General features: G+C 40.0%; 1 protein-coding gene across 2 annotated transcripts in view; it reads left to right on the top strand.

The window, feature by feature from the left end:
* The window catches only part of xpr1a (xenotropic and polytropic retrovirus receptor 1a), a 66,095-nt gene that overhangs the window by 26,711 nt on the left and 14,190 nt on the right, over window positions 1-25,194 (top strand). For both annotated transcript variants that reach the window (XM_054603541.1, XM_054603542.1), the window contains exons 3-7: window positions 18,376-18,477; window positions 23,494-23,714; window positions 23,926-24,075; window positions 24,199-24,282; window positions 25,094-25,175. In XM_054603541.1, the coding sequence (XP_054459516.1) occupies window positions 18,376-18,477; window positions 23,494-23,714; window positions 23,926-24,075; window positions 24,199-24,282; window positions 25,094-25,175 (639 nt within the window). The remainder of the gene's footprint in view (window positions 1-18,375; window positions 18,478-23,493; window positions 23,715-23,925; window positions 24,076-24,198; window positions 24,283-25,093; window positions 25,176-25,194) is intronic.

The following is a 25,194-nucleotide window of genomic DNA, read 5'->3' as shown; positions in this document are numbered from 1 at the left end:
TCCCGGTGATGGTGCGATAAGTGCAACAATTATGTAAATTCTGTCCAACCAAAGTGATTTTTCCAGATTAAACATAGCTTTCTGAAAAGCTTCCAGCTCTTAAATTCTGTAGTTAACAATCCATTCTGCATTGTTGCTACACTGCACGCCTCTGAATCTATCATTTGTTCATCCGTTCTCTCTTTCACATAACATTTTTGGAGAAGGGAGATAGATGGAAGCAGGCAAAGTAGATACATGGATAAATGTACAGTATTGGATGTAGATTAGCACTTTCCTATGCTTAAGATATGGAGGGACGTAAAGGAATATTTAACCCATAAAAGTAATCTGACTTCTACTGGATGCTAAGAAATGTATACAGATTTTTTTAAAGGATATATAACATTTCGTCTGTCGATTCTCGTAAGTCACGCGAAACTTCAGGTGTACTTGCAGCGAATTGCCTATTCCGTCTTAGAGCAACAGAATTCTTGAATTTCTTGATGCATTGTCTGTTTACAACCAAACTGTTTTGTTGACATAATCCTGTTAGACACACTTTAGTTATGGCTCCCTGTTCATGTGTACATTTTGAGAGAACTCTCTCGTTCTCACTTTCAGTAACAACCCAGTCCCTAAGAGACAGACTCTCTGGGGCCTCCATAGTTATGCCAGTCCTGTTGCAGCAGAGTTTGTCTTTGAGGCGAGCTCCACTGCTGTTACGAGGCTTAAAGGCTCTCCCTGGAGAGATATGACTTGGATCCTGGCCTGCTAGTTTGTTGTCATTCTTCTCCCTGTTGTCTCTGTAGCTTCACCACTTTCTGAATCAAAACAAAGTTGAATTGTACAGTACGTAACGTACACCAACTACTACATTTTCTTGGATTAAAGCTAAATAAATGTTGTTGTTGTTGTTGAAGAGGACATAGTTGAGAGAGGAAGAGTTTCTGTCCCTGAGTGTGAGTGTGTATGTGTGTGTGTGTGTGTGTGTGTGTGTGTGTAAACTCTCAGAAGCAGATGTTGCTTATGTAGATGAAATGGAGTAGGGAATGTACATTAGAGTTGATTGTTCTCCACAGGAAGTGCTCCCGCAGCTAAGATCACAAAGCCGATGCCACCCGCTTAGCTCTGCTTCTTCAGCAGTAGTTATTTCAAAGCGAGTCTTGAGCTTTAATATTGGATTGTACAAATGTCTCTTTTTTTTGACTCAGCAGATTTCAGGCAAACTGGTCTGAAGGTCATTTTCATTCTCCAGTTTACCATGTAGGTTGTGTGTAACAACCGTATGTAATTATTGGATGACAATAATTGCTTTAAATATTGCCTTGACCCACAACTAAATTATAGAGTTGAAGAATACTTAAGTCCTCCTCTCAGACAAAGAGCTGGGAGGAATAGATAGTGACGATGTTTGCTTTTCTTTGTTTGTGTGTTGGAGCGCGAGTGTCTCTATGCATTAATGTGTGTATTATTGTGTGTGCGTGCCTCATTGAGAAAATGGCCTCTAGAGCCCTTGGATAGGAAGACCATCATTGAGCATGTGGCCATTTAGTTGGAGTGTCCCTGGATTACCCAATATAGAAGAATAATGGTAACAACTATTCATAAACAAACACAAACACATACTCAGTTAAATGTTATATGTTGAACTCCTTTTTATTGGGCAACTAAACCCACAAACAATGAGTGTAAATACAGTTCTACCGGTGGATAAAGGACGATTCAGTTGGGCCATGTTTGTTGCCGTATGCATGTGTGTTTGTATGCACATTGGTAGAAGCTGGGTTGAAAGGGCTTTTTTGAACTTTAGGGCAGCACCAACCTTTTGTTGTCTGTCTCTTAGTCGCCCACACTCTCCTCTCTACACCCCCTCTAACTCACCCAGCATCCACCCAACCACTCCAGCATCATCTCCCATCCTCCAACAACAGCTACATGCTCTTTCATCTACCCTCTGTTGGAAGAGGGGGGAGTGTGTGTGTGTGTGTGTGTGTGTGTGTGTGTGTGTGTGTGTGTGTGTGTGTGTGTGTGTGTGTGTGTGTGTGTGTGTGTTTGTGTGTGTATCTGTTTGTGTCTGTCTGAGTTGTTCTGTGTGCGTGTGTGCGTCTAGGTCCCCCGCAGTAGGTGTACAACGGCACAAATACGAACATTTCATCAGCAGCAATTTGACCTTTCACCTTGTGTTTCGTTACCATTCATTGTGTGACTGGCCCATCATGTTCACATTAGCATTCTGAACACCGGAGATGACTGCTGCCGCTGTTGCTGCTTGTAAATTGGTGATGCACATGTGCACACACACATCGAGGACAGACTCTGTAGCAAAGAGTAAGATCAATTTTGCCCCTTGTGTCTTTTTAAATGGCTTCAGAATGACATTTGAATACTAATTTAATAACCACAATATCAGCCACAGAGGTCCCAGTTGATAAAGGTCACTATAGACAGGACACTGCAGGAGCTTGCATTGTTCTGCAGCACATCCTAGGGTTTCCTGCAATTTTGTAATCGCAAAGTGAAGAAGCAGTTTTTGTGTTAAAAAATAATTTAAGTTTATTAGTTGAGCAACAGAAAAGTGATTGCCAACTCTTTCAATAATCAATTCATCGTTAAAGTAATTTAACAGGCACAAAATTCCAAGCAGTAGCTGATAAGTGAAGACTTGTTGCTTTTATCTGTTTAATGTTATTGTAAATTGAATATCTACAGTTTTTCTAAAGGTTTGTTGGACACACTGGCTTGGGCTATGGGTTTGAAGAACCAATCTCTTAATAATAATCACTAGAAATAATCGTTTGAATCATTGCTAGAAAGTAAGCTTACCAGTTAGGTCAAAGACTGAACATTCATAAATTACTAATAATGAGTGAGAGGATTGTGCTCTTGCTTTATCACCTGGGCATGTGCGTAATTAGACATGAAATCGGGCCAAGGTTTTCCTTGTTAAGGATTTTCCAGAGGGACAAATAGGACATAATAGGATTCTCTACATTGACATCCAGCTGTATCCATGGTAATACAATGAGGCGCCCATTAGCAGGCCGCTGCATTCAGTAATGTACACACACGTACGTGCCACACACACAGAGCCTCATTAGGAGTTGCAAAGGAGGGACCAAACACTCCTCCCCCATGAGCTGAACAGAGGAAAAATCAGATGAGAGATACAAGGAAGAGCATGTCACTTCAAAATCAAAAGTGCTGTGGTGCTCTGTTTGTTATTGCACATGAGAGAGATGCTTTTAGTTGTTAGCACATGTTAAAGGAGTTTGTGTAGTTGCTAAGTATCATAGCTAATACTTTATTATTTGATTGAAGAATGTCAGAGGTCATTTAACAGAGAAACGACCTTAATCTACCATTTTTAGTTGGTTGATAAATCGACTTGAATCTCCAGCTGTGTTTTTTCTTTCTCAGAGTTGTGTTGTCCTTCTCTCAGCAGATGCCTTGTTTGTCACTTGCTCTGTTTGCTGGCCTCTATTCAGCTCCTGCTGGCCCCGAGGCCAAAGTCCCCTCAGCTGTAATCACTCCTCTTTAGCCTGCCAACCCACACCAGACCTTTGCACTGTCACTACTGTTGATACCGAGGAAGGATTGCATCAGTTAGGGCTCCTTCGGACTAGACAGACAGCTGAGGGAAGTGTTGTATGTAGGAAATGTCTGGAAGGGAGACTAACATAATTCAGACTGAACTTGCCCTCAGATAAAGTTACAAGTACTCGATGTCTGAAGTCTGTGTTTGCCTGAAGCACCATAGAGGCAAAGATGTTGAATTGGATTAAAGTTTCCTGACTCTGATACATGAGCTGGGTGTGTGAACATTTGTCAATTTTAGAATAACCATGGTCTGTGTATATGTGAGGGCTCTGTGTCATTTTGATAGAACTGTTTTGCTTTAGTGTTTTCTACAAAGTACTATACATCATGTTGGGAAATACACTCAGAAGCTCAGAGCTAAAGGTACACACACACACAAGACAAAATACATTGTTCAATGAGCCAGTCCCCTCTAGAATGTATGTGTAAAAACACGAAAGCTATACAGTATAAAATCTATTTGATGATACTCATTTCACATGCAAATCCATCATCAGGCATGACAAGTAAAGGTTAAAATGACTTTGTCTACTGTCAAGATTAAAGTGGAAGGCAATACATTGCATGCCGTATTTTGTGTATTCAGTGTTTGCTTCAGTGTATTTTATTTTATTTCTTGCGTGATTTAGTAAAAAGTCACCAGTAACATAAGAATGCTATAACTACAGTATGGTGGGTAGAGCAATGGCACTAATGCTGACTAAAAGTACAGGTACACTCACAAGCCTTGGTCCAACTGTGTAATTAATTAACTAAGTGTAATTAATTGCATCCACCTGAAGGCTACATTTACAAAGGTCGGATTCTTTAACCCTGCTACACATTCAGCAGCAGGGTTACCTGAGGATCCAGCAGGGCTGCTCCTGCCTCATCCATCAAAGTAAAGGTGTTTGTGTTGAGCACAGCTCTGCTCGGTGGCATTTTAGGGTCCACAAAGGACAGTTGAGGCCTGTTGTAATGAATAAGCCATCAGCTAGGCTGGGGCTCCCAGCCGCCACAAGGGCCTTCCCTGTCACATCCATCATCTGCTGGGGGGCCGCCCGGCACATAAGGAGGGCCGCTTAGCCAAACAAGATGGGTACAGGTGTGTGTCCACGAATGGGGATGGTTTGTTTGAAGGTCTTTGGTCCAGCCATCAGGGTCAGTGGCATTATTGAGCTGCAGTGATTGAAACACGGTTTGACCCCTTTTTGCTACATCTTAAATCTAAATTTAGGATCAACAACTGAAGGAGAGAGAAGGGAGGAGAGATGAGAGAAATATGGGAATAGGAATGTCAGTAGGGGGTGGGGAGATTGAGGTGTGGGGGTGAGAGGGGGAGGTTGTCCTGGTCCAGAGGGGTTTGAGAGACACAAAGAGCTGCGATTCCCAGAGGACTCCTCCATCAGATCACCCTGTTTTTATTACTAGTCTGATTAAACTCACCCGCCAGCCAGTAATGTAACCATAATATATGATCTCTCTCTCTCCCCTTCTCTCCCCCAACCTCACACACACACTCACACACAAGCTTCTCAAAGGTATTCTTGGATCCATATGGACACACCCCTGTGGTTTGTCACATGACAAGCTCCCATGGTAACGGAGACAAAGAGTTATTAGCATACTTGATAAGTGCTGTATATTTTTCTCTTTATACATATCTACCCTGAAATAATGTGCTTTATATTGGTGAATCTTTCACCATTTAACCTTTGGCACATGGCGCATTACAATGCCCATATTCAAGGCATTTATTCATAAAAAAGTTGCATTCCTGTTGTATTGGAGGTTTCAGTCGATATTTGTGAGCAACAGCTACTCTACTTTAAAAATAGAGTCCCTTGAGTCTGATGTGTTAAGTCTTCAGAAGATATTTTATGGCATTTCCTTAAGGATAAAGTGTTTGTTCCCCCTTTTAACATCTTAATAAGGAGCATTGTATAGAAGTTCTACAAAGCTATGGAAATGTTAAATCAGCTGATGAAAACTAGTTCAATCTATTTTTTTCCACCCTTATCTGTGATATTTCCTCAAACACAGATAGAGATACAGGCCGACCGGGAAGGAGAGGAGTGTTTTTTATACACACACACTCCCAGCGGGGCCTTCAATATAAAAGGGTTTTCATGTTACTGTGCCAATGAGTGCCTGGAGTGTTGACTCCGCTATGTAAAGGGTCAGTGTCAGCCTGAAGGTTACAATGTTGCCAAAATCATTTCTGTCTGTGGAATTCTAGATGTTGGATGGGAGTCTTCATTCAGCTGTTTCTTAGTTGCTTTTGAGCAAAGCACCTCATTCCCCCCACTGTGTGATGGTTGTACTAGATAGCACAGATCTATTAATGTAAGTCCATTATAAAGACACATCATACTACCCAGTGCTGCTTATCTTGAAAATGAACAATTGTGCTGCACAAAGAGCAGCTCTGCTGACTTTTCCCCTTAGATGCTTTGAACCGGATGTAAACATAATGCCCATCTACAACTAAAACGCTTTCCTCTAAGGCCTTACATGCATTCAGCTTAATTTGTGTTCTGGGAAAATAGGCCTGCAATGTTGTTTTATTTGAACATCTATCATGGACTGGTGCTTTTTCAATCTCATTTCACAGGCAGTTTGTGTGTACTGCTCTTTCCTCTGCTCAAAGAGATATGTAGTGCTGCCTAATCAGAAATCAGAGTATTGATTTCTAGGCACACAGAAAAAGGGCTGTTGCTTTCCATGCAATACAAAGGTACTGAGTTGGCCTAATCAGCACCTATTGATTATTTTATGCTGACTGCTTCCTTCTGGTGTGCAGTTTTCTGTTCAGCATGCTTGGCATGAAATGTGTGTGAGTGTATCTCTATGTGTTCCCCCACTGTCATGGAACATTTGTCTTAGCACAGGAATAAATTGAGAATAAATGAGTAACAGTGAGGCTGCATTTTATCAAATAATCTCATATCATAGAGCCAAATCCAGACATGAGTGCATACACACACCAACGCAGAAGAACACCTGCTCATTCGCATGCATGCACACAGTCACACAGTGATGTGAAAGCAATTGGCTGCAGCAGAGGAGAGGCCAACTCCCGGAGTTGGTTGCTAATGGCTACAGGATCCAGGGGAGCGGAGAGAGATGTCGATAATGACAATGTCACTCCCAGCCAACCAGCTCTCAAAAATGGGACAGGACACACACACACTGACTTAAACACATGCAAGTTGGTGCATTTATAGCGCACAGAGGAGAACACACACACACACACACACACACACACACACACACACACACACACACACACACACACACACACACACACACACACACACTAGACGTGGAAATGGAAGAGCAATTTTCTTCCAACCAATTGGCTGTGTTATTATAGCCGTCAAAAAGCTGCTCCAGAGGGCCATTTTGACTCCAAGTCGAATGTTTGAATAAAGGATTTTCTTTTTCTATTTTACACTGCAGGCACTCTGATCAGCATATGATTTTCCAAAATATTCATTTAAATTTCAAGGTCATCCAGCAGTTACTTTTCTTTTTTTTTCTGTTTAATGACCAACTCTTTTATGTCAATCACTACTTTTGTCTTTAGCTTTTATTCCTATTGACGACATATTTTATTGGTCGTATTAGTGGGAAGAGTCTGCCCTTTTTATTAAGTGTGCCCTGGTCCTCCAGTGTATTATGGGGGCTTTAGTTGTGAGACAATTCATTTCCTTCTTCCATCCATCAGCTTTCCAAGATGCACAAGAAATCAGGTGTCAGCATCAGTCCGTTTTTCCCATATGTTTCTTTGTTCTTTCAGCAATCTAATTTTGAATGGAAGTGCGTCAATCTGTTGTAAAATTCTTAACATATTATTATCAATCTTATATTATAACTTTTTATCATCCAGATTGACCAAATAACTCCTCTGTCTTACAGCTTAGTGTGATTTTCCTATGTAACAGTAGGCCAATGGAGCAGGCAAGATTACAATGGAGCTGAAGTAGATGATGTAATATCACGCAAAACCTACAGGCTTTAATATTGAATACCACTTGTCACCAAGCCAACTGTTCATAAATAGCGAATCGAAGTGAGACAGAACATATTTATTATCAAATTATAAAAATGTTGAAATGTAAAATGACTAGCATTGCTCCATCATCTTTTTAGGTGCTGAATAGTAAAGCAGAACATATTTGTAGTGGAAAAAATATACATAACCCACAGTATCATTTTTTCCTTTTGAAATTGGGACACAGTTTTACAGCAAGTTGCTGCTTCATGAAGTGCAATGCAGCTGCAAACAGGACCCTGATGGTTTCCTCTGTGGCCTTTCCTGTACAGACGTGGCCCTGATATTTTCCGTATGAATGCAGTGAGTCTAGGATGCCGCCCTTATTCCTTCCACTTGGTTGCATATGGATCAACTGAACAAGCTCGGTGAAGAGGAAAGATGTGGAGGGAGAGAGGTGAGAGAGGAAATAAACATGCTTCTGCCTGAAAAAGAGTTGAGGAGGAAGTGATGACAATAAATGTGGCATAAAGGAAAAGAGATTACAGGGTCCAGTCCTCCCTTCCTCTCCAGCAGAGCATTAAAAAAAGACACCATCAGCACAGTAGAGCATATCTGAATGCTCTCCTTTCTCCACAGGCTACATGTAGATGGTGATTAATATCAATTTTGTTTGCATAAAGCTGAAAGCAGAACATAAACCCTTATTGTTATCTTAATAAGCCATGACCACAGACCAGCCCTGACTAATGGGGTTAAGCTGTTAGTTTACCATCTTGAGAAGAGATTGGAGACTGTACTGAATCTATCCACAGGGTTCACATTAGGGTTCACTCTCTATAGGAGAAATTGTGGAGAAAAAAAATAGATAGACAGATTTAAAGAATTCATTGCTCTGCTTATGGAGAGATTTGCTGTCAACCCGGGAAAACTATTTTCACTCCCTTTTTATGCCTAAACCTATATTTGTTACGTACCATAAACCATCTCCATCTGTATTTAATGGCCTTTCCCCCTCTCCTCCCTCAAGTTAAGTTAAACAACCATTGGAATAATGTAGTTTACTTTACAAAACCATACAATACAGAAAGACTCTCGCACCCAAACACACACAAACAGACACACAATCACAAATAGACAAATCCCCCTCAGGCACTGGGCATGTGCTGTGAATACACACTATGCTGATGAGACCTGGTGCCCTCCAGCCCTCAGCCAACCACCAGTCCTCTCCTGTCTACCTTGTTCTCCCTACTCCTCATCTCCTTCCTCTTGCACACCTCCCCTATTTCTTGATTAGGGTTTGCTTTATATAGACTCCCTTTTTTATTCTAGCTCAGTGAAAGGTTTTCCAAGAGCAGCCTCTGTTGCCTCCTTGAGGTCTGTGCTGCCATAGTGTTCAGTTACTGTCATAGTTCATACATATGCAAGCGTGTTTGCACTATGAAGTTCTCGCAGTGCCTTCCTAGTGTCTGTAGGAATAAATATAACCTCTCATATTATGCCAAGAACCAACAGGAAACTACAATGCTGGCACTTTGAGGTTGTACAGTACATATTGTTGTGGGAACTACCTTGGCTGCTGTGCCTTATGTGCGTGTGTGTATGTGTGTGTACGTTTCTCTGTCATGCTGTTCTCGCTGTCTGACATTTATACTAGAACTGTGTTTCAATGTGTTTCAGAGTGTAGATCTGAATTTGGTGTTGCAGTGAGTCAACAAAAATGAAAAAAAAAAGGCACTTTTATAAAACGATTCAGCGTCTACTTTGACTGAATGTCCTGTATAAGGTACCAATTATATGTATAAGGTACAACAAATCATTCAGTTTGCTTGTACCTTATACCTTTTATTTGGTACATGACAGTAAAGATACAAGTTTGACTTCAGAAATAATTGGCTGCTGTAGAGTTGAAAGTGGGCTTTTCATTATTAAGGCATAATAGTACACACTAAACTGCATTTTGAATTAAAGGATACACACATTAGCTTACATTTTTAGTTAAAATGTATAACTCAATGCTGGAGACTCTCAGTGGAGTCTTCTTACACTCACCTTACAGGCTCCACATTGGCTCCATGAAATCAGACCTGATCTCTTAGAATTAGATTTCCATCATCTAATGTTTAATAAGAGATCTGTGCAGTGCGTGAGTTTGCATACTGAGACATTGATACATCCTCTATTGGACTGCTGCCACAGGAATAAAGTCTTGATTTCACCAGTCATAGAGTGTCAGTAGAAATTTAATATTGGCAATGAATATCACATTAAAAAGCTATTATTAAAATGGCTTTAAATGAGATCTATAACACTTGCTAATCAAATAGTTTTTTGGTTCAGACTAGACCGCTCAGACCACATGCCTAATAAATGCTACGCTTTATTTTTTCATTTATAATATCCCCAAAGTGGACGTTACTGACAGATTCAAAATATTCTAGATCTCAAAGGGCTTCAGATATCTGACAAAGTTTGAGAGACGTGACTGAAGCTGAAAATTCAGGCGAACATTTCACCCAATGAGATGAATCCGATGGCTTTTAATTCCCGCTGTTATCAGTTTGACTTTCCGTCGGGCCCTATCTACCTATAGAGAGATTCAGGGAGTCGGCCAGACTTTCTGAGAGACTATCCCGATCTTCAAGGCTCTGTGTGGTGCTGTGAGGAGAAAGAGAGAGAGAGAGAGAGAGAGAGAGAGAGAGAGAGAGAGAGAGAGGTCTGGGCCAAACATTTCCTCACTCTGACTGTCAGAGATAACACTTCACAGTATCATCTTAGTAAAATAAGAAGAGGCCGGAAAGAAGGGAGGGAGAGAGAGAAACTGCCCTCTGAAGAATAAAGAGCGGGATTAATTAACTTTCCCAGCAGCCTCTTGGTCAACAATATTACCGCTTTATGTAGACTTCCTGTTTGTCTGATTGGAATAATCTGTGCCCTACTTCTCCTCTCTGTCCAATTCCACCTCATCTAACGTCTTTCCTCGTCTCCCTTATTCCAATTTAACCTCCTCTGTGCTTTCAACCATGCCCATTTAGCCCTCCACTGAACTGTAGATAGAGTCACCACAATGTTTTTTTGTTCCTGTGGTGTGCAGTCCCAAATCTGTGTGTGTCTCTTTTCTGCAGTCGACAGGCGTGAGTACATGTGGGTTTATAAGAGATACGGGAACTATCAGGGCTTTAATACGGACATGCTGAGAAAAGGCAAGAGTAACTGACGAGTCAGATTTCACAAATATTAAGTCCTAATACATTTACAAGGAGTTTCGCACACATGCACATATCTGCAAACACGCACTCTGTTTTACAGGAAATACAATGGATACAACAATAAGCCTGTGTAGCAACAAACATGACCCACTTCATGTGGTTTATCAGAAACTTTGCCTATTAGTGTACTTGCATCAGTGCACTGCCTCAACCTCTATGTCTGGTTTAAGGACTCACTTAAGTAATTGCTACTCTGTGAAAAGTTTTCTGTGTCTTTTATATGTCCTTAGTCATAAAGTTACTTTCATTTAGAGAAAAGTCTATCGTTTTGTTTTTTTGTCATACCAAATTTTTTGAGACATTATCATACAGACACGTGAGACATTTACATAGACACACATTCTGAGCTGAAATTTTCATGTTAACTGCCGTACTGACTCCTTATTAAATACACCAGTTTTGTTTTTTTCAAGTAGGATTGTTCTGACCTGATGACCATATGTTTTTGGAAATAACCCCTCAGCATTCAGTGACCAGACGCACCAGTACTTTACACATCTACATTTTCAAAGTAACCCTGTTTGTTTTCCCATTTACTGGGAATCATTGGATTCTTTCAATCCCCAAAAATTGCAAAACTAGTACAACATGATGTATGACAAAATAGCCCACAGCAACAATGAATTCTCTCGGTAATATGCTTGTTCCCCCTTAAACAAATTTCTAATTCTCGTACTTACTTTCAATTTACAGAGCCAGTGCTGAATAGTGTTTGCTCTCTATTTATTTTCTAATTAGTGGTGACTTAAAAGTATGCATGTCCATGCATCTGAATGTTGAATTTCTTGTTCTCTGGCCATTAATGCACATTTGTTTCCATTAATATATTGTTGTACAGTAGATTGCAGTTATCAGACATATTATAAAGCAAAAATTGCAGTAGTTCAGTGTTACAAAGTAGCATTTCAACTCTATTCTCCTCTCAGTTATATGCTTTTTATATGTTTAACTATTAAACCGACACAGCGAGACACATGTTTTCCTATTTAAAACAATGTTTTTCTTTTAGAGATCTCATGCTACAACCATTTTCCTTCCATTCCAGCGATCTGTCTCAATCTCTCCCATTTCTCCCACTTTCTGTGTCTCTTTTTCCTCTTTCTTCCTCAGCATGACTCCCCCATATCGTTCTCCAGCGCTGTGGGGTGTTGGGTGTTTTGCGTCTGTAACCCAGGATCATCTCACACCCCATCTGGCCTCTTGCTTTCACTCTCTCCCTCTTATGATGTATTGACTTGACTGCTTGTAATAAACCACCACCACACCATCACATGTGCCTAACGCGCTCTCTCTCTCTCTCTCTCTCTCTCTCTCTCTCTCCCTCTCACCACACACACACACACACACACACACACACACACACACACACACACACACACACACACACACACACACACACACACACACACGCGCAAGACAGATATATTAACACTTATCAGACTGTGTGGAATATGTGATTCTCTCCATCATATCATTTTCACTACTCTACTCCGGTGTAGTATATATTTTGGAGCTGCTTAGCTTGCAGTCTGGCAGTAGAAATAGTAAACAATGGACTGGGAGCTACAGTAGTTCCTCATCCTGCCTCCGGTTGTCCCTGGCTGGCAGTCAAACCCAGTGAGTGTGCATTCTTAATGCTCCCTTGGCCTCGATGAGAGAGATGATTGGTAGAATTAATTGTGGCTGGAGGGCCGAATGGGAATAAGTGTAAAAAAAAAAAAAAAAAAAAAAAAAAGGCGAGATGGAGGAGTGGAGGAGGGAGAGGGGGGGGGGATCTGGCTGGTTTTAGTATAGTGTTTCCTTCCTTGAAGCCTGGCACTAGAGGATGTGGAAGTTGATTTTATGCATGCAGTCACAGACTTTTGTATCTCTAGATTAATATTTGCCCAATCCTATTCTCTTTTATAGCTCAGTTTGTCTTTCTCTTCATTTGTGATTTACACCTGTGTGCTTGGAGGGAAGAGATAAGAAAGCCTAACAGAGCCACAATCATAATGTAATGGTCTCCTCAGCTCCCCCGACTGTATTCGGCTATCAGAACGTAGTTTAAATCCTGCAGTGAGGTGTCATTAAATGAGATAAATGGAGCTTGAAATAAGGGACATTTAATTTGAGTATGTCTCAGAGTGTGAGGGCTTGTTTCTATTTGTGTGTTTGTATTAGAGGACTGTGAAGAGAGCAATGCTGTATCCTATCTCCTCTCTTCAGACTCCAGAGACAGATCATATCCGGCCCCCTAACAACCTAACGGCAACATATTTTTAGAATGAAACAGGTGATAGAGCAGAAGAATAATAGAATAAAGCATTATAACAATAAACATCCCCAAAAAATGTTTCTTGAAGGACGTGATACAGAGTGACATGTATGTGTTTGTGTCGGTTGTCGCTCTTTCTCCCTGTCAGCAAATTGGAGGGTCTCCTTGAAGGATTTATGGGCTGGTTTTATGGGGTCGCGTCACAGAATGCCTTCATGGGAATATAAGAAGTTGGGGGTTGGGTGTGTGTTTGTGTATGTGAAGGGTTTCGGGGGTTAGAGTAGTAGAGTTCTGGGGAAGCTGTCTCATCATTTATTTATACAATCTACAGAAGAAGGGGTTAGCAAAGAGAGGGGGGTGGCCTTCTACAAGCCGCCCTGGGAATACTGTAGGTCAAGAGTTGTTTTTCTAGCCACCAGCACAATTCTTTGTCTGAAAAAGGGGAGCCAATGAATGAGCACACTATACTGCACTGGATATATTCTTCTCATAGCATGCTGTACTCATGTTTGGCTCATTATCTCGAGTACAAAACCCCTTGGTACCCTTGAAACACTGCTGTTGAGGAACCTGCATCTACTGCTTGTTTACAGTCCAGCAGTTAAGTTGTTGGTGTTGATGATTCTGAAACAGGAAAGAAATGCTTGGGTTTTACGGCTGAGCTTTGCAATCAACGTGTTGGTTTAATTCTGCACATTCTACATTTTTTTATTATTTTTTTAAAACTAATTGTCAATATGCAATATCAAAACATCACTTTGGGCTCTGGAAACTTGCATTGGGCACACGATTTACATTTTCTTTGAAAAAATATGTTTTAACTGTCATTGTTGGGCCATCAACAATTATAAGTTAATGTATAACTTAATCTAGGTAAAATGTCAAAATGTCAAATTTGTGTCATGATGTTTCACAAACCTGAAAAAGATACTTAATTATGATACAAAGTGTACAAAGTCTGTAAATTCTCATGTTCTTTTTTAAAGCCGTACCCAGCAAATGTTTAGCATTTCAAATAATTGATTCATCAACAAGTTTCAGTGTGAGAAAACAAAATGTAATTCTCACCACTGCTGGCTCCTACTTAGTTCACGGTGGTGATTTACAGCGTTTAAATGTCCTAAATCCAATCAAGCCACATATTGATTTTTCTGTAGCTTTAGATTTACTATATCGTCAATGTATTTTTGTAGTCTCGACCAACATACAGCCCTTTCAGCTGCTGGTATTTCTCAGCCCTGGTTGGTCCGTTATATAGCACAGGTCTATTTAGTTCTCTGAAGGCAAAGGGGAAAAGTGTTTGTTGTTGACACTTGAAGTGTCAGTGCTGAAGTACTATCCAAAACACACAGTTTAAAGACACACACACACACACACACACACACACACACACACACACACACACACACACACACACACACACACACACACACACACACACACACACACAATGCAGAAGCATCTATCACTTGAAAGCCCTTCAGGGACAAAACCATTATTCCTTTCCAAAGTGCTCCATCATCATCTCTTTGGCTTGGCCCCACACACGCACACACAGCTCTGTTTAAGGTCCAGAGTTTACTTGCTGATGAAGGGAATATTTTTGCTTACCTCATCCTGGGAACCAGGGCAGCCAGGTGTGGGCAAACATGTCTGGAGGAAAGGGTGGAAGGGCCCTCTGTGTGGTGGAGTCATGCCACTGACAAAAAAAACAAAGAAAATTAATCTTGAGTTGTGATTTTATCAGTGAAACAGTGCTGTTGCATTGTGAAATAGACACAATACAAATGTTAATGGATGGTTTATGGTATCTGTGCAGAAAGTCAACTAAATAATGTTTGTTGAATTAGATTTTGTATTCTTGAGTCTGCATGTATTTATAGATTTAGAAGAATACTAAAGCTTTTCTATTCTGGAGCTCTCATGTCCCGTGAAGTCCAAACTTTTATCCGTCTTTGAATCCCACTGGTGAGCGCTGTTGGACTCTAGAAAGCCATCTATATTATAGTCCACCCAGACCTGTGATAATGAGAACGCATACTGTGTTGCTGGAAGACAAGCTGTCAGATTTACGTGAACACTGACAACATAGATTCAATTAAAGAGACAGTAAATGCAAAAGTAGCTGCATGAATTTAGTGTGTTTTTAATCTTAGGAGGCAGGTAAAGATTTAGGACAACCTAGTTATGAGATGTTGATGATGCTCATTTGTGCTAATGCTGGTTGAATGTAAACTGACGGGAGATGGCTGACATAACAGTTGTTTCATCAGAGATGTTAGTAGGAAGAGTCTGATGATGAAGCCTCAGTAAAACACAGCTGTGAAGATGAACTGCCTCTGACTGTGGCCTTTGTTCTTACACTTCATACGCCTCACACACATAAATGCAGGAACAAAAAGAGATGTGTGCATGTACTGATACGTTGAAATACACATACACAGTGCACAAGGTCAGCAGGAAACAAAGTGACGGGGGTGCATGGCCATTTCATAACCCCTTCTCTACCTTCACATCTACACTTTCATCCACCAACACACACACTCTGTTAGTCAGCATCAAAGCGAGAAAGAAGGTAAATCCACCAAATATATTCACATACCAAAACATCTCTGTAAATATACTAAATAGTTTTAAAAATCACCTGAAAGAATATAATTTACTGTCATAAAATTACAGGTAATGTTGACATTTTTTTCTGTTCTTTCCCTGAACTCCACATGGAGGGCAATCCTTAAAACGAATGTTAAAATGTGTATCTTTCCCTGATGAAGTAAAATCAAGTGGTTCAGATAGTTTGATCAGTTGAAATGGTACATCACAGTTTTATGCTGCCCCTCTGAATCACAAAGTCCTCAGTCCAAAAAGAAGGTTTAGATCAGAGGCTTTTATGACAAGCTGTTTCTTATTTTCAATTTGTCGTAATTTTGATCGTAATTTTTTGGGATATATTAGATACATTTTAAACCTAATCTTTGATGTATAGGTAACATACCATGAATGTTAAATGATCCACAGTTCACTGCTCCTCATCTTTTCTCCTCCTGTTACTCTGCGTCTCTATCCTTTATTGCTCTTTCATACAAAGTGTTCATTAGCTGTGTAACCTTTTACTTTGAATTACAGTTCAGCTCAGTCTGCTGCTTGCCTGCAGGTCTAACTAAAGGAGTGTGTTGGCCCATTAGTCATTCTGTCATGGCACACTGACTGGCCAGGCTCTCATTCATCCTGCTAACCTGCTAGCCAGCCCATTGGTCAGCAATTCAGGCATGCATCCCCCTATCCAAACAGTCATCCATCCACTCGTCTGTAGCAGCCAGCCAGTCGGCCCGTCAGCCGGCAGCTGCTGAGGTGGCTGAGCTCTGTGTCGTTGTAGGGCTAGAGGAGTTGTGACTGCAGCTGATCTGTGCAATTGTGTAGAGGTGTGAGGCAGATTGGAGACCATCTGCTTCTTTTTTCTGTCTCTCTCTTTGCTGTCAGTCTTCATTTCTTTCACCTCCTCTCAAGGCAGCTTCATCTACGTCCTGCATTCCTATCCTCTTTCTAGCGCTCTTTATTCAGTGAGGTAGTATGTAAATCTTTTTTTTTTTTTTTCTTCCTCTCATTTACCAACTCTTGTCTCTCCTTACCACTGGATCTGTACTATTATGAGTGTACTACGAGAGCTCTGTCCCTTATTATCTCTCTATAAAAAAGTCACTGTTGATGTTAAGTGAAAGTTTGTTCTTGTTTACGAACTACTACAATAATGCGGCCCCATTTTTTCAGTTGTATCATTACTGTAATGATCTTGTTTAGGATGTTTAATGAGCACTACTTTGATAAACTCGTACTATGACTAACATAGAGTAAAGGGTATTATGCATTAGGTCTCATATATCTGCTGTAGGAACTTTTCCTTATGCTCCTTAGGATTTGTCCTTCTACTTTAGTCTGTAGAGAGTGTGTTTACCTGCAGAAAGCAGTTTAATTAACTTATAATTGATTATCTTAATGGGTGTGGAGGCGGTTTCTCATTTATTTTCCCTGTACAGCTGTTGGACTTCAAAGCTGCTGTTGAACATTTGTTCTACCTTTTCATCACAGGCTTATGCTTGTGTGTGAGTAGAGCATATTGACAGGCTGCTGCCTGGGGCGTCTCTTTCTTATTACTGTGTTGAATAGAAAGCCTTTACATCTACCAGTAGCAACCAAGCCTCACTTTATATAAAAGCAAACGTATACAATGCCGTATAACTATTGGATCAGACTATATAACTCTTTTATCAGCAAAACCCCTATCTCTCTTTATTCTGCTTTGAAATGACTGTCTTTGTTTGACATTTAGATATAAATGGCACAACAGGTCTGAGTGATGAGAAGGTCAACTGTTTATGGAAATATATTGTACACATGGTACTGATTATTTGAGACAGAGCATCAATGCTGATTGAATTGGATGGTCCTGAAAAAGACAGCAGGGTTTTGTCAGACTGAAGTGAGACGGAAGGAAGTTGTTGATCAAATTTGAACACTGTATGAATATCTCAGTTCAGACAAACCTACAGGGATACATTTTTGGCTGATTTGCTGAGTTGGACACCTAGTAGGTCACATTTATTTAAAATCTGTAATACTGTGATAAGCTACTAATTTACTCAGACATAGGATGACTTTTCCCATTCAACTACCAATATAACTACATGGAAGTTATTTCAGGCATTTAACAGTAAGACGAAGGTTTTCACTCACTATTGAACATTAGACTTAATTCTGCTACTAAACTACTGTAAATACTCAGATGCATTATTCTATTGTTCTCAGTAGATCAGACAAAGGACAATGCTCACTTATCACTGCCCGTCACTGAAGAAAAAAAAGAAAAGCCATAGCTGTTATTGTAACTAACAGTATTTCATATAGGTATTTTCTTCCCCACCTTTCCCATATTGAGATGTTGTCTCACTTCATATGATGTTTGATAATATTCAAAGTGTAAGCATGGAGAGATCTATGTGTACATTCAGGCAATTTCCTGTAGCCCCATCACTTTTGCTTTGGTCCTACAGTATGTGTTCTGCTGTATTTTGTTCCCCTCATTTGGAGAAAGTTTTGACATGGCTTCGTTTTTCACTGCTGCCCACCACGATATATGCTTTGTCATTGCTTATTAGCTGTGAGGCATGAGCGTAAATGGGAATCACAAAAAAGAGCACCGTAATCAAAAACGTGTCCGTCGGTCAAGATCATAAAGTACATATTTGTGCCCTTCAGCAAGTGTCTAATCACCAATTTTTCTTTTCTTCCTCCAGTCACAGATGAAGACACGGTGAAGAGATACTACGCAAAGTTTGAGGAGAGGTTTTTCCAGACCTGCGAGAAGGAGCTCCTGAAAATCAACACATTCTATTCAGGTATTTATGAACTTCAGTTTCATTAATGCTTTATGCTGAGTTTGTGAAATCGAGAACAAATTAGGAAGGCAGTTTAAGATCAAATAACTGAAACAGTTAAAGTCTGATTATTGGGCTGGTATTCAGAGAAATTATTTCATTGACTTTGACTCAGTGAATCCATACCAATATGAAGCAATTATCTTTTTAATTTCCTGATTGATTCTGCTCTGCAATAATGCTCCATTTGCAAATGCATTCTAGATCTCATCTTAAATTAACTTAATTTATTGTTGTTATAACAATAAAATAGCAATTATGTAGTTTAATATATTGTATAAACCCTGTTCTAAATACTGTTGTAGGTTTCAGCTGCCATGACTTATCTTTATTTTAGATATTAAAGTTTTTGCATAATGTTTATTTACATTTTGCTCTGTGCTAAGCTTCCTGTTTCTTTGCCATATGACATTGTGCCTAATCTTGGTCATTTGATTTAAGTAGCCATTGGTTTTTGCTCTCAGGCGAGCAGGCCTGCCTGTGTGTATTTCAGGGAGCAAGGGAGTATGTGTGTACCGTGTAACATGAGATGGAAGCCATGATATTATCTGGTATTCTGGTACCAGGAGGTTGCCTTCTGGTCTCAAACTAGTTCAGGGGGAAGTGGGAGGTGTCTGAAGACAGAGCGTGCTTCCTCTAGAGGCTGTTTGGTGAAACTACAGGTCAGGTGAAGGCCAAGGTTGACAGGCAAGATTGTTCAAGCTCATAATGATGGGACATAACTGGCCGATGGATGGCAAGAGGATCAAATAAATAAGATATACTGTAAATCACTGCAGACATTATTATCCTGATCCATTATCTGCTGCTCATAATGAAAACATTGTTGCTTTACTTGTGACAGAACATGTTCAATACAGCAGTAAAGTCCTCAGAGGGTTCTGGTTTCTTTATGTTAACGTCTGTCCATATAAATAAAACAGAAAAAGGAATGGTACATGTGTACGTCTGTTGACAGCAGAGTCACATCACATCTGTATTACAGTCAGTGAATCATCGTCTCTCTTCAGCAGACCTGAGCAGTGAGGTTGGTTAAATGTTGTATATGAAAACATCAGCGTCTCCTTCCTGGTCTCAGGGCTTCTTGTTTATCCTCCACACACAGCTTATCTGATGCCAGTTACTGTGTGTGTATGTGTGTGTATAGTGTGTAGTAGTTTGAAAAAGCTGGATAGGTTGTGAGAAAGAAAGCCGGCGGATGGATGGAAATAAATTGTGTGCTGACTTTACATAAGACACTTGCCTCCACATAGCCCTTTCCCTCTGAATATCCCTCTGAAAGGGGTCCTTGACCTCTCAAAACCATTCTGCTGCATTGCGCTGAAATCCATCCTGTTGGACAACACTTTCATCTTGATTGGGTTAAACACACCAAAAATACATTTTTGCAGACAGCTATTTTAATAGAATATCCTTTCAACCCTGAAAGCTAAAGGAAGAACAACAGGCTCTTTAAACTTCTCCACTAAAACCATACCAGTTGTCAACACCTGTCTGTTTAAGGTCCATTAGCCGCACACACATGAACTGTCCAGCCATGTCCTCTGTTGTGAGGTGCCACTGCAATCCTCAGATTTAATCTAAAGCTACTTGACCCAGCCAGTCAGGGTCTTGACTTTCTCACGCCTCCTGCTGTTGTCATGTGTTCATCCTAGCATCGCTGTGACAGACTGTACGAGTCGAGTAGGATTACTGTGAATTCAGACGTTGGAGAGGCATTTCTGTGAGGAAGGTAGTGTCATATCTGGAAAATGTGTGGGTGGGTGTGTAGAAGCAACAAAGCGTGAAAGTCACCATTGAGCCCTCCACACCACCACTGCTGCTTTTCCTGTTTTTTATTATTATTTTGTTTTATCTTTAATTAATCAGGTAGTCTCATTTTCCAAGAGAGACCTGGAAACATTCACAATAACACAATCAGCTGAAAGAAACGACACAACTTCCCAATTAACAAGAATTAAAAACAGTTACAAGAATCACAGAAAAAAATCAGATAATAAAGCTTTTAAATCCCCAAAGGATAACCAAGACTGTAGTTTGGGGGAAATTTGCAGTTCATTCCATTAAAAAGATGCATAGTACCTGAAACCAGTTCTACCAACATTAGTGCGTACATGAGTATTGTACTCTACTGTACTGTATTTGCTAGATTTAAATGAGAGAAGAGATGTGAGGTAGTTTGGAAACTTCAGTGCAAGAGCTTTATAACAACATGAGATTGCTATTTCTTCTTGACTATAAGGAGGTCCATCCACCCTATGATAGAGAAACAACGATCAGTCCGAAATTTGTCTTTTGTGATAAACCGTAATGCGCTGTGATACACAGGGTTTAACAGCTAAAGTGTTGATGGGGCATGACAGAATATCTCCATAGTCAAGGACAGACATGAAGGTTGACTGCACAATAGTTTTAACGGTTGGAAGAAGATAGACATCCTATAATTCTAGGGTCACTTGTGGATTTGGAAAACACAATGTACTTGGTCATTTCTGCATTTAAAACTTGTCTTTTTTTAACGAGTGTAATTGGAAAGCATCAACGGCAAGAAAGCATCAACGTGACAGGGCTGGAGTGAAGCCTCGGGCATATACAAGTGTGTCATCAGCAAAAAAGTTGATTTTGGAGTATTAGGAAGAATTTATTGAGTACAAACCATAACAACAGTCTGAGTTCTCTCTATCAGGTAAAAGTGGAACCAATTAAGTGTGGCCTCAGCCAGACCTATGGACTTTGTCCTTTAGAGTTTGTGGAGTAGGATTTTATGATCAACATTATCAAATGCTTCTTGAGAGGTAAATGAGGAGGAGAGCCTAAAATTATTTAAGACGTTGTGATTAATGACTGAAACTGAAGATGTTATTGTACCGTGATTTACCCGGATGAAATCCAGCCTGCTGGGGCTGTAGTATGTTTAGTGAGTCAATAAAGGTGTTTACTTACTAAATTGGCAAATTTTTTCTACAATCATTCTTGGAATCCTTGTCATGCTCCTCATGCTTGTTAAAAAGGTTTGGTTAAAAATGTGAGCTAAACCAAGTCAGATTAAGTGGGCAAGAAGTTTTGGGTGAAGATTATCTGCACCAGTGTTTTTGCATTCATCTAAACTGAACTATGTAAACTTCTGCGCTGTTTACCAAACAAAACAAAAATTTGCAATCAGAAGAAACTGAGGCATTGGAGACTCTTTTTGCTGGACAGATATGGTAGTTGTCTACGGGTGAATCTGCATATGAAATAAGAGACCAGAGGAGAATTTTTTTTTAACTCAAAACCGTGACGAATTCCTAAAGAGATGCTATACTTTTTTATAAATTATGAAGAACTTGCAGGCAGAGAGCGGTAAATTATACTAATTTGATTTAGCCTTCCTAATCCTACTGGTGCAGATGTTTCTTTGTTGCCTAAAGGTTAACCAGTCCTCAAGAGTTCCACTGGATTTAGCCGTGGACCAGGCTTTGTCTCGGTTGTAAATGACTTTGGAGAGTTGTGTGGAGAACCAATGACTGTATGTGTTCTTAATGCAATGTTTTTTATAATGGGCATCTATGTCTGTCATTAAAATATGTGAGATGTTTTCCAGTGCTACTGCAAGATCAGTAATAGGGAACATTTGAAGAATTCCTGAGATTGGCAAGTCATTTAAAAATCCTGAAGGTTGAAATTAATATAATTTCTTGTGGTGAAAATGAGATATTTGGATAAAGGAATTTAAGTGTCTCTGACACAGGCAATGGGACAGTTATCACTATCGTCTAGGGAAAAAACTACAGATGCAGGCTCCAGAGTTTCGGACGGAGGAGCAGCTATTGGAGCCTCAGCACCACAAACAGGCTGGCAGTGTGCTGCCAAACAAATCAGATTTGGTCACAAACAGCACTGCAAGGAGATATCAGTGTTCTTATTGCAACTCCAGGTCTGTTAATTTAATGGATTCACACCAGCTGGAAGAACTTGCAGAAGTCACAGCAGGAGTAGACATGACTTGCAAGTTTCTCAAAACAAGATGTAAACATACTAGCTTTATACTTAAACTAGTTAACTAATACAAACCTACAACTATATCAAGGAGTAAGTGAATAAAATTGGCTGGCCAGCCTGCCCACCAGTTAAAACACTCTGCTGACTCTTCTTTGTCACAAACTGGCCGTTTTGCCTGCATGAAAATGACAACTTTTATTTCTTTAGAAAGACACTCCTTGTCTTAGTCTCTGTGACTTTATTTTTTTTGAGTTCATAAACTGAGGAATTAGCAACTCAATGGATCAGTAGTAAATACAAGTCTTTATTTCTGGTTTTAGCCGATTTTTTTGTAAGAATAGGAGGAGCAGAATGGTCAAAGGGGCAAGAAAATATATGGGCTTCATTGTTCAGTAGCCGAAACTGTATGTCTTTTGATTGGTTAAAAAAAACAAAACAGTGTAGAATGAGGATTAATCTTTATTGGAAAAGAAGGTAGACTTGCAAGAGAAGTTAAAACAAATGCAGGTTATTGCCCCACCCCTCTCTCTCTTCCTGGGTATATTAACCTATGTCTAACCCAGATAATGGTTCCTCCCTCTGCAGCATTAACATTTCAGCTCAGCCTAACAGTCTCCATGCTTCTGCTTCCTGGAACCGACAGGAGATAATAAGAGGAGACAGGCTTTATATCAATTTTTTTTTTCTTTGAATTTTCACCTTCTCTGTCTTTCTTATTGCTCGTTACTGGGATTTTTGTTATACCCTTTGTACTTAAAAATTCCCTCCCTATGAAATATTATTGAATCAAATTAACTTTAATTCACAAAACCAACAATAAATAGTAAAACAGGACTCAACATAAAGTTATTGAGTTGGACTACATAGACTTTCAAGAGTGGATATCTGCATTTTAACATTATTGTGTTATTTGTATTGCACCACTTTCATGCAATAATAAGCCATAAGAAAACCATGAACCTCTTTTTAATTATTTTCTTGTCTTCCAACCTACAGAAAAGCTTGCTGAAGCACAGAGACGCTCCGCCACGCTGCAGAATGAGCTGCAGTCTTCACTGGACGCTCAGCGTGAGAGCAACGCTCCACCCGGCCTGCGGAGACGCAAGACGATGTTCCACCTGTCGCAGGAGGAACGCTGCAAACACCACAACATCAAGGACCTGAAGCTAGCCTTCAGCGAGTTCTACCTCAGCCTCATCCTGCTCCAGAACTACCAGGTATCATTATAAACTCTCAAACACACCTGCATTCAAGGTTGAGTCAATGCTGAAAAGTTCTATAAATAAGGAAGTAATGTAATCTTTAGAGTTACAAGCACTAACACTTTCATATAAATAAATGTGTTATTTGGCAATTCCTGCTGCATCTCATTTTAAATTAATCTGTTTGTCTGGTATTTAACAGTTCTTTCCTCCTATCTGTCCACAGAACCTGAACTTTACTGGTTTCCGTAAAATCCTGAAGAAACATGACAAGATCCTGGACACTCCTCGCGGGGCCGACTGGCGTGTGGCTCACGTGGAGGTGGCACCTTTCTACACCTGCAAGAAGATCACACAGCTCATCTCCGAGACAGAGGTGCCTGCTCGCATTTAGACTAACTTACACATACACGCTATAATACAAAAATAAAACAATTGTTTGTTGTTTGTTGTTTGTGTTTGTGTTTGTGTTTGGTGTTTGGTGTTTGTGTGTGTGTAGACCATCGTCACCACAGAGCTGGAGGGAGGAGATCGTCAGAAGGCCATGAAGAGGTTGAGAGTTCCTCCACTGGGGGCAGCTCAGGTAAGGACAGCTGGTAATACTGGAATGAAATATGATATGAGCTTCATTTGTGCCTCACAAACTTTTTGATTTATAACTTTTCAAGAAAAACAACTTTCTCTTAAAAAGTTCAATAATATCCACCATTTTTCTCTTCTACTTACGAGAACATAAGTGTGGGTCATATTTTCAGTCTCGTATGTCATCCCCCCGAGAAATAAGCCCAGTATTAAATTACCTGAATACAAATGTGGTGTCCGTGCCTGAGAAAATTTCAGCGGGAATAATCTTTGCATTCATCTTACTGTAATGTTCCAAGATGTTTGGCTGGTGGTGACTAAAGGTTAAAAACAAAGGTGAGAGGTTTGGTATGAAAGAAATTGAGAGGAAGGAAGATGGGAAGAGACAAAGAGAAAGAAACCATGAGAGCCTTTAGTATTGATTTTATAAGTGCCTTTCCATTGTTGAACAGGATATCTTTCAGAAATAATCGAGGCTAGTGGCACTTTACCCCCGTATGTTATATCAACTGTTATTAATGCATTAATTACTGTCATGTCTAACTTGAATTGTGCTATGTGACTATTGATCACTCCATTTCCCCTGCATGCATGTGTATAATGAATATATTTAAGCACATAAAAGTAGTCAGAGCTTTTTATGGAGACATATTCGATTCAAAAGTTGTAGTTACATACACAATTATTGGAATCTCTATCCATATTTAGTATCTGTGAGATGTTAATATTTATAATATGATAGTTAGGTGTCTCATAAATTTGTATTATTAATTTTTATTATTTCTTTCTGTATTCCTGCCGGCCTGGTTCAGCCTGCTTTGGCTTGGACAACCTTTCGTGTGGGACTCTACTGCGGCTTCTTTATCATTCTGGCTATCGCCTTTGTTCTCACTGGTAAGTCACATTAACATCC

The sequence above is a fragment of the Anoplopoma fimbria genome, chromosome 8, assembly GCF_027596085.1.
Source record: "Anoplopoma fimbria isolate UVic2021 breed Golden Eagle Sablefish chromosome 8, Afim_UVic_2022, whole genome shotgun sequence".
Taxonomy (NCBI): Eukaryota; Metazoa; Chordata; class Actinopteri; order Perciformes; family Anoplopomatidae; genus Anoplopoma; species Anoplopoma fimbria.
The sequence above is the reverse complement of the archived record's forward strand: the minus strand, read 5'-3'. Positions and strand labels throughout refer to the sequence as shown.